Source organism: Ahaetulla prasina, chromosome 7 (genome assembly GCF_028640845.1).
Source record: "Ahaetulla prasina isolate Xishuangbanna chromosome 7, ASM2864084v1, whole genome shotgun sequence".
Classification (NCBI taxonomy): Eukaryota; Metazoa; Chordata; class Lepidosauria; order Squamata; family Colubridae; genus Ahaetulla; species Ahaetulla prasina.
The window spans coordinates 77,346,138-77,359,636 of NC_080545.1; the positions used below are offsets into that span (position 1 = coordinate 77,346,138).

Genomic DNA, 13,499 nt, shown 5'->3' on the forward strand with positions numbered 1-13,499 from the left:
ATAACATATGTGTATAAACTTAGTAAGACTGTTATGCTCAGATTAAGGGCGTTGTGTGCTCATTCTGTTGAATTCTGCAATTCTACTCCAAATTTTGCTACTGTTTTAATACCTTTCCTGTGTAATTATCAGCCCAAACATTCCAGCTTTAGGGAGTAGATGGCTTCCCTTACCAAAGAATAACAAAATAGTACAATTTGTCCCCTCCTCTGCTGTTTACTTTATTATTGTGAGATAAATAATTGTGGCATTTTAGCACAGACCGTGAAAAATATAAAGCCACAACAATCGGGTGGTTATGTTAAAAGAATACCCATTTCAGCAGGGCAGGTGCAATCAATTCTTTTGAGATAAATTGTCCCCAAATGTCCTTCTAATGTAATTGTAACACTCTAGTTGGAAGTAGGCTAGAGAACCAGATCTGGATTTTTATGTTTAGTTATTGATTGAAATTAATGATTAATTCAACCAGTCAGGTTGTCCTGATATGAAAAGAGGATTTATGTTCTTCATAGAAGATGGGCATTCATTTCTTTGTTGTTAAATTTGTATCCTGCCTTTGTTTGGTACAACCCAAGGGGGTATACATTATGCTCCTTCCTCCTATTTTCCTCACAGGGTTGTTGGTTAGCCCAGGAGAGAGAATGACTGACCTAAAGATGTCCAGCCATTAGCAATATGATGGGTCTTTATGGCATTTCCTGGGATACTTTGCGGTTGCCAGAATACCTCAGAAAGATTGTGAAACGAAGACTTGGTTAATATGGGATCAAGACAGTGGTGGAATTCAATTGGTTTGCACCGGTTCAGGCGAACCGGTTGTTAAATTATCCACCCCCCCACTATCAAAGTGGAACCTGGGCACAGTGCTGCAATGCTCCTCCTCCTTCCCTCGCGCCAGCTGCTCCATTGCCCATTTCTCCATTGCAGCGCAGCCGCCAGGATCCACTTTGATAGCAGATCATGGTGGTAATTTAACAACTGGTTCACCTAGGGTCAAGATGACCATCATGGGAAGCTCATCCCACATGTGTGGCGGAGCTGGAGGATGGGGATGGGCCATGCCTCCCATGACAGCCAACCTGATCCTGGGTGAACCAGTTGTTAAATTATTTGAATAACCCACCACTGGACCAGAACTACTTACATTGTGGAGTACTAGTCTTATGGTACCAGTCCAGATGGCTACTGCTATTCTCTGACAAACATCTGATGTTTCTGATTCTGAATCAGTTTGCCTTTCTGGATCTCACACAATAGAAACTTCTAGAAAGTCTCCAAATATGGCACCAGTGCAAAAGCAAGTTTTATGTAGCAGCTAACCAGGAGACTATGAGTTGTTGGCCTGTCTTAAGTGCAAAAGTTGTCTGGGCGATGTTGTCTCTCACAGGGTTATTTCTGTGGGGAAAAGAGGAGGCACGAGAATTAGATCTATTTTCTGCCTTGAGTTATCTACGAAAAGACAAGATAAAAATATAATAACAACATCCCTCTGTTTACATTTCCCAGCAGTTAGCAATGATAGGCATGATGCCTCCCATCCAGACAGTGATAAATGTAGCAGCCTTCATATTTCATATTTCAAAGATTTCTTTTTCAGAAATCTGACAAAAACAATCTTGAAACACTTGCAATTTGAAAACATTGAAAAAGGGTAACAGTCAGCAGATGTGATTAAGCAAATGAGTGTTGCAAACAGATGGAGAAAAGCTTACTTTTCATCTTGTGACTCAAATGTTGGTGTTTTGTCCCAACAGATAAACTGCAGGTGGCAAATGTCAGGGATGGAAAGGGTTATTAAAAGTCTTGCACTTATGTCACTATAACGCTAGAGCTGATTGGGACAGAGGGACTTTCTCTGTCAGTCATGTCTGATTCTACAGCACAGTGCTCATCTCTGTCGCTTAGCTGAGGAAGCCAGCAGTGTCTGAAGACAATTTTTGTGATCACGTGGCCAGCCAAGGACGCATAGAACACTGTTACCTTTCCATTGAAGTGGTACCTATTTAATTTAATTAGTCAAGATAGAGCTGGAAGGGACTTTGGATAGAGCTGGAAGGGACTCTAGTCCAACCTCTTGCTCAAACAGGAGACCCTATACCAGTGATGGCTAACCTTTTCCGGACCGAGTGCCCAAATCATGTGCATGTGCCCCCAAAATGTGCATGTGCACCCCCATACTTGTGTTTGGCCCTCCCCGCATACCCCCATCTCCGCATGTGTGTGCGCCCTCTGCATGCACCCCGCCCCCATGCATGCGCAGGAGAGATCCAAAGACCAGCTGGGCAGGGGGAGGTGCATGTGCGGTGGAGCCGAGTTGGGGCGAAGGCTCGCGTGCCCACAGCGAGGGCGCTGCATGCCACCTTTGGCGTGTGTGCCATAGGTTCGCCATCACTGCCCTATACCATTTCAGACAAGTGGCTTGTTTTTGACTCTTTAGGGCTTTCTGGTCCCTTTTATTTAACATAAAAATTGCCTTAGGCTCTTATCTATTCGCATTTGCTTGCTTTCGAATTGCTAGGTGGACAAGAGCTGGAGCGCGGAACATGATCTTACCCCATTGCATGGAGCTCAGATTTGACAAGCTCAGCTTCTTTAACCATTGAACCATCGCCTCCCCTAGATCAGTGATGGCTAACCTTTTCCGGACCGAGTGCTGAAAACCCAAACCCCCAAAATGCAATGCGTGCATGGCCCTTGCGCATGCATCCTGCCCCATGCATGCATGTGCTGGCCCCCCATATGTGCGCTTCCCCCACATGCCCCCTGCCCCTAGCACATGCGTGTGCAGACCCTGCATGTTCCCCACCCCCGTGCAAGTGCAGCAGAGACCTAAAGACCAGGTGGCTGGCGGGAGGCGCATGCACGCATGCACAGCAGAGCTTAGCTGGGGCGACGGTTCACCTGCTCACAAATGAGGGTTCTGCATGCCACCTCTGGCAAGTGTGCCATAGTTTCGCCATCACGGCCCTAGATCTTTGGAAGAAATTTCCTATAATTTTTCTTCCCAGGGATGCTGATAAGATGCACTGTGGAGTCCTCAACATTCAATTACACAATTTTAAAAAGTTCAGATGAGATGCCATTCTTCTGCTGGTTGGCTGGCTGGATCTCCCTCTGGGTTATACTTCAGAAAAAGGAGAATTGGGAGATGTAGAGTTCCTTGTGTGGAATCCCTGAGTTCAACTAGGTCAAATCTCTCCCAGTCCCGTTTTCCGTGAGTTGAAATTTACATGGGAGTTATTTAGCCTTTCCCAAAATGGTCATCTTCCAGCTATGTGGAATAACTTCAAAATCCTCCAGGCAAAATGGCTGTTGGTGAATTTAACATATCTGGAGGAGGTGGCTCTTAGTGTATTTTGATTCAGAGCCATTTTAAGGGCACTTGTGGTGCTAACCGACAGCTTGATTTATGTGTAAAATCATAGAGGTAACTTTATCTTTGTATTGAATCTCCCACCGTTTAGTTTGATGATCACATGGCCCTAAGTTATTGAATGATAGGAAACTTCTCATTAACCATACTTAGCAGAATGACTTATTTGATTCTAGATAATAGGAATTATGTTACAATACATCCAGAGAGCATCGGTCCTGACAATAGGTATTGTGTCCTTCCTTCCTTCCTTCCTTCCTTCCTTCCTTCCTTCCTTCCTTCCTTCCTTCCTTCCTTCCTTCCTTCCTTCCTCCCTCCCTCCCTCCCTCCCTTCCTTTCATTTCTATAACTGTCCATCTCAAACAAATGACTTTGAATGTCAAACAATCATAGAACACTTAAAAACAGTTACAACATACAGTAGCACAAAATTAAATATATATGGCAGTTGAGGAAACAAATTGTAACTCCTAATGTCAATATAGCCAGGAAATGGGGCCCCAGGTTTGGGCACAAAGACAGGTCTTCAAAGTCTTAAAATCTGCATTTGAACAGGGTGATTTTTAATCATTACCCTCATACACAGTTGTAGAGAGTAAAGATGACCTTGATGGAAATATGCAAGAACCATTACCTGGACAAAGGAGGCTGAAACATTTTTTGAGCCTTGAGAGGGAAGATAACGGCTCAGACAGATGCCTTCCTGATTCAATATAGAAGTATAAGTATAAGGCATAATAGAATAGAATAGAATAGAATAGAATTTTTATTGGCCAAGTGTGATTGGACAGACAAGGAATTTGTCTTGGTGCATATGCTCTCAGTGTACATAAAAGAAAGATACGTTCATCAAGGTACAACATTTACAACACAATTGATGGTCAATATATCAATATAAATCATAAGGATTGACAGCAACAAAGTTACAGTCATACAGTCATAAGTAGAAAGAGATTGGTGATGGGAACTATGAGAAGATTAATAGTAGTGCAGATTTAGTAAATAGTTTGACAGCGTTGAGGGAATTATTTGTTTAGCAGAGTGATGGCCTTCGGGAAAAACTGTTCTTGTGTCTAGTTGTTCTGTTGTGCAGTGCTCTATAGCGTCGTTTTGAGGGTAGGAGTTGAAACAGTTTATGTCCAGGATGTGAGGGATCTGTAAATATTTTCACGGCCCTCTTGTTGATTCGTGCAGTATACAGGTCCTCAATGGAAGGCAGGTTGGTAGCAATTATTTTTTCTGCAATTCTAATTATCCTCTGAAGTCTGTGTCTTTCTTGTTGGGTTGCAGAACCGAACCAGACAGTTATAGAAGTGCAAATGACAGACTCAATAATTCCTCTGTAGAACTGAATCAGCAGCTCCTTGGGCAGTTTGAGCTTACTGAGTTGGCGCAGAAAGAACATTTTTGTTGTCCTTTTTTGATGATGTTTTTGATGTTAGCTGTCCATTTTAGACCTTGCGATATGATAGAATCTAGAAATTTAAAGGTTTCTACTGTTGATACTGTGTTGTCTAGTACTGTGAGAGGTGGAAATATGGAAGGGTTTCTCCTAAAGTCTACCACCATTTCTACGTTTTTGAGTGTGTTCAGTTCCAGATTGTTTTGGTTGCACTACAAGGCTAGTCATTCGACCTCTCGTCTATATGCGGATTCGTCATTGTCTCGAATGAGACCGATCACTGTTGTGTCATCTGCGAACTTCAGTAGCTTAACAGATGGATTGTTGGAGATGCAGTCATTGGTATACAGAGAGAAGAGAAGTGGGGAGAGCACACAGCCTTGGGGTGGGGGGCTGTGCTAATTGTACAGGTATTTGATGTGATCTTGCTTAGCTTCACCTGCTGCTTCCTGTTTGTTAGGAAGCTTGTGATCCACTTAGAGGTCTGTTCTGGTACCTGTAGCTGGTTTAGCTTAGTTAGAAGAATGTCTGGAATGATGGTATTGAATGCTGAACTAAAGTCTACAAAAAGGACCCTTGCATAGGTCTTTGGAGACTCAAGATGTTGTAGGATATAGTGCAGAGCCATATTAACAGCATCATCTGTTGATCTATTTGCTCGGTATGCAAATTGCAAGGAGTCTAACAGCGGATCCGTGATGGTTTTCAAGTAGGAAAGCACTAGCCTTTCAAAGGTTTTCATGACTACAGATATTAAAGCAACTGGTCTGTAGTCATTCAGTTCCTTGATGGTGGGCTTCTTCGGCACTGGGATGATGGTAGAGCGTTTGAAGCAAGAAGGAACATAGCACATAAAACAGCACAATCAAGATTTGCAAGATTCAATTAGGGTAGCCAGTCTAACTGTAGTTATAATCTTCCTCTGGAATTATTTTCCTGGTCTGGTCTACCTACCTTGGTCTGACATCAACCTTGCAAGTCTCTTTCAAGAGAGGCTGATGGTCTTTCCTTTGTTGGTAGAGATGGCCTTTGGTCCTCAGGGTACTCCATTCTCACTGAGCACTTGGTTGCAGCATTGTTGCAACACCAACAACAGACAAGTTTATGAATAACTTTCAAAATGCCATGAGGCAGCTAATGCAAAAGTTGAGATAGAATTGGACTTGGCCAACAGTCTTTAGTGCAACTAGTATTTCTGTGCTCTCATGAGAATTCCAGAGGTGTTTGGAGGAGACCAAGACCAGTTCCTGACCTTCGTGATTCAGCATGGTCTATTTATGGCAGGCTGACCAACAGAATCTCCCACAGATTGCACCAAAGTGACCTCCATGCTGAGTTTCCTGAAAGAAAGGGCAGCCAGATGGGCTATATCATTAAGGGCAACAAACTAGTGGTGGACAATTATTAAAACTTCATACAAAGATTGAGAATTCCCTTTGATGATTTTGTGAGGCTCCTGACTGCAGCTGTGATACTCAGAAACTCAAGCAAGGTCAGCAGAAAGTGTGGATGTATTGTATGTATAAGTTTTTGTATGTATTGTATACAGTACATATTGTATTGTATATATAAATATTGTATGTATATTTGCCAGAGATGTGGGATGGGAAGACCAGCTCTGATTTACCAATTTAGTGAGGGAGTTGCTGACAAATTAAGATATGAGTTGGTAAGACAAGGCACCCTAAATAACTTGGAAGAGTTGTCAGAAAGATGGGTCATACAAGTCCTAATTATTTTGCTGGTGGAAAGCATCAACGTCCATATTTTGACATGCTGATCAAAGCCAACCTTTTGATTGACAAGATCAGCATCTTAGCCACTGAGCCACGGCATCCTTCCCCATAGATCATCCCATTCATGATGCTAAAATATTGTTCCTGACAAAGTGATAACTTTGGCAGAAGAGGGATCTGGCAGCTTTCTCTCGTTCTCATGGTTTGATATGAGGCAATTACCTTTACAAAATAGATCATAAAATGCACAATTGATAGGGTCAAAAAAGGAAAAAGAAAAAGAATTACTGAACAAGAATCTTATTTTAAATATCCAGGATACAAACAAAAGATACATTTAACACAGATCATAGTTTCACTCAGAAGGGGATTTATTTTGTAGAGGCTGCTCTTTGTGTAAACTTTGAAAATGATGCAGTGAAGCCAAGAGTTGGCTCACAATTAGGCAATGCAATCCTCAATCTATATTTGTGTCCAAAACGGTACGTTTGACTCCAGCTGGATGACTTTGGGCCAGTCACTCTCTCTCAACCCAATCCATCTCACAGGGTTGTTGTTGTGGGGAAAATAGGAGGAAGAAGGTATGTTAGATATGTTCGCGGTCTTGAGTTATTTATAAAAATAATAAAGGCGCAATGCAAATAAATAAAAGAAAAATAAATAAATTCGATCTGAATGAGGAAAGGACTGTAATCTTTGTCATTGAAAGTTGATCTGAAAATCTGGGCAATGAACACATTGCTTTTACAATTGTTTTGAAATTCCCACCTGCAGATATATATATATATATATATAATTTACTTATTGAATTTATTTGCTACCCATCTCGTTTCAAAGCAATTCTGGGTGCTTTACAGCATTAAAAGCATTAATAATATTAACACTATCATTTGTTCCTGTGGGGGAAACAACCTAAGAACCTTCCAGATATTTGGGTCTGCAACTTCCATTAGCCCTTATCAGCATGGTGAACAGAAAATGCAGCATGGCGAACAGATTATGGAAGTTACAATCTCAAACACTTCAAGGATACTTGATTCCTTCCTTTTGACAAACTCTATTCATGGCTGTTAAACACAGCTGGAATTAATGGATTCTCCACTCAGTATTTTGGGGTTAGATCTTAGATCAGCAGAGTTGGGTTCGCTTTTGTAAAGAACATAAGTGTTGTGGTCTAAAGGAACCCATTAGGGGTATCTATACAATGAAACTCCATTTGCTTTGAAATATCTGGATAATAATGCAACACCCCTTTTTTGATGGGGTTCAGTGACTGTTTTCATCACCTCAAATGTGCTACTTTCATCATATCAAAGGTCATCCTTTGAAAGACAGTGCCTGGCATCACAGCCCAAAAGAAGATGGAAGCATAGCAACAATTCAAGAAGTTTCAGGCTGAAGATTAAGCAATTAAAATAATGATATCTTATAAATATTTTACTCAGTTGACTGTTTAATTCTCTCCTCCCTGTAGAAAATCCTTTGCAGCATAATTTTATTCATTTCTCCTCAGAGTTACTGTAAGTTTTAGTCAGGGGTGGGATTTAGCTGGTTTGGACAAGTTCGGGTGTACCAGTAGCTCCGACAATCAGCTGGAAGTGAACCGGTTTGCTCCAACGATCAGGTGGGCTCACCCGCCAGCCCCTGTGCACTTTACTTACCTTTATCCACTCAGCTGATTCATGCAGCAGAGTGGTTTGCCGCGCCTCAGCTGTGTTAGTTCCCAGAACTAACGCGTAAGTTTAGTTTTGTCAAAACTGTGCACGCACACGCAGCATGACCACATGTGATCATTGAACTGGTTGTTAAACTGGCATGATCCCACCACTGGTTTTAGTCATTTGAATTGCAGTTATTCCCACGGGAGTAGGCATAGTATCTTAGCCTGTTTCCACTATTGTTTAAAGAACATTTGCCAAAGTAGTCATTCCCTTAGGGAAAAAAATGTTACATTTTGTGTTTGTTTTGGCAAATCTGTAGTTTATTATTCTAGAATTTAATATAACTAGCGCTGGTTTATTTTGATTAATATAATTCACTCAAAACGGTATATTTTTAAATTTTGTGTTTCTATATTCCATAGTTCCAAGGAGTAAAGTTCCCACTTTCTTTCTTTTCCTTCTTTTTGCCCTAGTTGTGGAATACATGCCATCCACCAGAAATGGTCCGTCCAACTCTGGAGAAGACATTACAAATTTTGCAGCTTGACTATGTTGATCTCTATCTCATTGAACTGCCAATGGCTTTTCAGGTAAAGTATTATGCTGGAGTGCCGCCTAGTGTATATGTTTGTGAACTGTAAATACTTAGCATCTTGGACAGGCCATTATTTTTGGGGGACAACATCCCACAATTGTGGATCACTATGTAGCGAAGAGCTCAGTTAGCAGAAGAACAAACCTGGAAGTGAGACCATAGATTTATATTGACTGTCTCTGTCAAAAGATCTATTATTCACAACTTAAATATCCCTGTTGCAAAGCTGTTGTATGATGACAGTATTCAAATATGTATGCATATTTCTTGATTTCAATTTGCACATATGCAAGGATTCTGGCAATAAAGAATCAACTCAGACATGGATTCAAGAGCTTTTTATGGAATTTGTGGCAAGATGAAATTATATGAAACTGGGGTACTCATTTTGTACACACATTAGGGCTGTGCGAAACTTTTCGAAGAGGTTCTTTGAAATCCACTTGCTTTACTGTTTTGATGAGAGGGTTTCTTTACATGTTCCAGTGTGTTGTGAATCACTTTCTGTTTTCATTCCTATTTTAGATATGCAAATTAATTGATGTGCTAACCAAGTAGCAGATCATTCATGTAAGAGCCTGGCCTTCATTGCTGCAATATATTATCTTCCCTTCTTGTAAAATAGTAATAAAGCTATCCCAAAGGTACTTTTTCAAAAGGCAACTGGACTTCCTTTGTTTTTCCTTAAAGACGTTTCACTCAGGGTTGGGTTCTACTTATCTTTTCTACTGGTTCGCAACAGAAGCACGCGCACATGCCATCCATTATGACGTCCAGACGGGTGGGCGGAGCCTTCCACCGCTTTTACTACCAGTTCACAAGAACCAGACAGAACCGGGTGCAACCCACCGCTGGTTTCACTTCGCATCCAAGAAGCTTCTTCAGTTCTGAAGCTTCTTGGATAAGAAGCAAAACATCTTCAAAGGAAAAACAAAGGAAGTCCAGTTGCCATTTGAAAAAGCATCTTTGGGACAACCATGACCTGGATGACTGAGAATCTCTACATGTAGTAGTAAAGCTGTGGCTCTGGGACAGGAATTCCTATTGAACATGCACAAGCTAGAATATAATGATTTATGTCCAATAGTTTCCTTCTTGCTGACCGTCTTAATTGCCCATAAATCAGTCAATACCAAATATAGAAATTGATATTCTTTTGTACAGGAAAAGCTTTGGGCAAACTGTTCCCTTAAAGAATAATTAATACATCATGCTACTTCAACGTGAGCCTCTGTATCTCATGTATACAGAGTGACTTGCCATGTCAGCACTAAATTGAAATGTGGTTTACATGTCATTGTGGATGAATTTGTACCTTATGTATGTCTAGTTTAATGAAAAGAAGGACCAGGGGGTGACATGATAGCAGTGTTCCAATATCTCAAGGTTGCCACAAAGAAGAGGAAGTCGGGCTGTTCTCCAAAGCAGCTGAGGGTAGAACAAGAAGCAATGGGTGGAAACTAATCAAGGAGAGAAGCAACTTAGAACTAAGGAGAATTTTCCTGTCAGAACAATTAATCAGTGGAACAACTTGCCTACAGAAGTTGCAAATGCTTCAACACTGGACGTTTTTAAGAAGAGATTGGACAACCATTTGTCTGAAATGGTGTAGGGTTTCCTGCCTAAGCAGGGGGTTGGACTAGAAGACCTCCAAGGTCCCTTCCAATTCAATTCTATTCTACTCCACTCCACTCCGCTCTGCTCTGCTCTACTCTACTCTATTCTGTAGTTTTTTTATTATGTAAATGCATTGTCCACAAAACTTCAATAGATTCATGTAATCACATAACTCATCTGACTTCCCAAATCACAACAAAGCAAAAGCTTGCAAAAGTTCCATTTGAGCCCTTTGACTTTCACCATTAATAGTGAGAGTTGGTGGGTGGGATAATGGCAGGTTCTTTCACTTATAAGCAGAGGTGGGTTTCAGCAGGCTCTGACCAGTTCTGGAGAACCGGTAGTGGAAATTCTGAGTAGTTCGGAGAACCAGTAGAAAAAATTCTGACTGGCCCCACCCCCATCTAGTCTCTGCCTCCCGAGTCCCAGCTGATTGGGAGGAAATGGAAATTTTGCAGTAACCTTTCCCTGGAGTGGGGTGGGAATGGAGATTTTACAGTATCCTTCCCTTGCCAAGCTCACCAAGACACACCCACAGAACCGGTAGTAAAAATTTTTGAAACCCACCACTGCTTATAAGCCATATCATAGCATATTGTGTAAAGCTGCTATATCATAACAATTGCAGTAAGGCTTAAGGTTCTGTGTAAGTCAGTTCATAGTATAGCCCTGAAAGACCATCTGGGCTAGAACTGAAAGTCTTTTTTTTTATTTTTTTATTTGCATTTATATCCCGCCCTTCTCCGAAGACTCAGGGCGGCTTACACTATGTCAAGCAATAGTCTTCATCCATTTGTATATTATCTACAAAGTCAACTTATTGCCCCCAACAATCTGGGTCCTCATTTTACCTACCTTATAAAGGATGGAAGGCTGAGTCAACCTTGGACCTGGTGGGACTTGAACCTGCAGTAATACAATCGTTTTCAATTAGGCACCATCAAATGAGTTGGGTTTTAACTGTGATAAATAATGCTGACTGTGGAATGCTAATACATATGCAAGCCATGAGGTTGGCAATAACAGCTTAAATATAATAAAATTTATTGGTACTTCCGATATCCAGGAATAGTCCTATGAATTTTCTTCCCACACTTTTCAACCTGCATGACTCCTTGCTACATCCATGTTTACGAACAAATTTATTTTTTGGTCACATGTTTACAGCATACCTAACACTATCAATTATAAAACTCTACCAAACTTGTAATTGGTATTATTGTAATCTGGAAGAGAGCTATAGCATTGATTACAATGTGACCCATAAAATGGACCACAGGGGTATCACGAGTTCTTTTAAGTACACCGATTTGGTTGGCTCAAGACACAAAAGAGCAACAGAACACGGGTCCCTAGACAACATGCACTCACAAGCATTCACAAGTTATTACTAACTACTCATGACTGCTCTCACTACTCATGACACTCTTTCTCATTACTACTACTATTCCAGCTACTACTTCTTGTGAGTGCAACTATTCCTACTTTTTGGGAGTACCGCTGGAGAAATTTATCTTGTTCTATCCCTTTGACTTCCATATAAAAACACACACCTCAGTCAGTCAGTCAGTCAGTCAGTCAGATGGACGGACGGACAGAAGAGACAGACACACGAAGACACACATATGCCAGCTGTTTCTCAGCATAGCTTTTCTACCAACCTTACCTTGCTGGCTGAGAAGGCTTAAAGAGACAGGACAATAGCAGTGCAGGTCCTGGCCAAGGGGTATGTATGACATAGATATGACATAGATTAATATATCTGTGCTCTGAGAGCTTAAGGGAAGATGAACCCCGTATGCCCTTCTAAAGACTGAAGTGAATGAATCAAATAAGGCACAATTTGCATTCTTTTCAATGCCATAAATCTCACTGTTTGCATAATTTCCTGCCACCATGCAAGTAATAGGATGTCCCCTCTATGAAGTACACAAATAGTATTTTTTCTACTATTCCTACAGTTGTTGTGAATCACATTTGGAATATAGGTGACTAACAAAGTGTTGGCAGCTGCTCCTTTCCCCCCACTCCCACCCACAAAACTCCTTTGAGATTTCATCAAAAAGAAGGATATGCGGATTTTTCTAGAATTCTTTTTTGGGCTCTTGTTTCTATTGGCTTCCTGCCTAAAGAGAGGGAGGGAGCCCAGCTGTACATTCCCAGCTTGCTAAATCATGGTTTAGCAAGCTAGAGATCAACGTTCAGCTAATATTATTCAATTTGCGGTAAAGTGAGAGTAGTTCAGAATATTTATTTTATTTATTTATTTATTTTATTCAATTTTTATACCGCCCTTCTCCCGAAGGACTCAGGGCGGTGTACAGCCAAGTAAAAAATCACAGTATCAATATTAAAAGAAATTAAAACAAACATATTATAAAGTGGCCAGATTTAAAACGAATTAAAATATTAAAATATAAATAACCCAATAAAATTTTAACCCAATAAAATTTTAGGCCAGTCCCGCTTGAATAAATAAGTGCGTTTTCAGCTCACGGCGAAAGGTCTGAAGATCAGGCACTTGACGTAAACCAGGGGGAAGCTCATTCCAGAGCATGGGAGCTCCCACAGAGAAGGCCCTGCCCCTGGGGGCCGCCAGCCAACATTGTTTGGCGGACGGCACCCTGAGAAGGCCCTCTCTGTGAGAGCGTACGGGTCGGTGGGAGGCAAACGGTAACAGCAGGCGGTCCCGTAAGTACCCGGGTCCTAAGCCATGGAGTGCTTTAAAGGTGGTGACCAAAATCTTAAAGCACACCCGGAAGACCACAGGAAGCCAGTGCAGACTGCGCAGGAGTGGTGTTACATGGGAGCAACGAGTTGCTCCCACTATTACCCACGCAGCTGCATTCTGGACTAACTGCAGCCTCCGGGTGCACTTCAAGGGCAGCCCCATGTAGAGAGCATTGCAATAATCCAGGCGGGAAGTTACGAGGGCATGAGTGACCGTGCATAAGGCATCCCGGTCAAGGAAGGGGCGCAACTGGCGCACCAAGCGTACTTGGTGGAAGGCCCTCTTGGAGACGGCCGCCAAATGATCGTCAAACGACAGCCGCCCATCCAAGAGGACACCCAAGTTGCGCACCCTCTCCGTTGGGGCCAATAACTCGCCCCC

General features: G+C 41.7%; 1 protein-coding gene across 2 annotated transcripts in view; it reads left to right on the plus strand.

Annotated features, from left to right (window-relative positions):
- Nucleotides 1-13,499, plus strand: part of AKR1D1 (aldo-keto reductase family 1 member D1) — a 76,193-nt gene that overhangs the window by 43,512 nt on the left and 19,182 nt on the right. For both annotated transcript variants that reach the window (XM_058190404.1, XM_058190406.1), the window contains exon 3: nucleotides 8,649-8,765. In XM_058190404.1, the coding sequence (XP_058046387.1) occupies nucleotides 8,649-8,765 (117 nt within the window). The remainder of the gene's footprint in view (nucleotides 1-8,648; nucleotides 8,766-13,499) is intronic.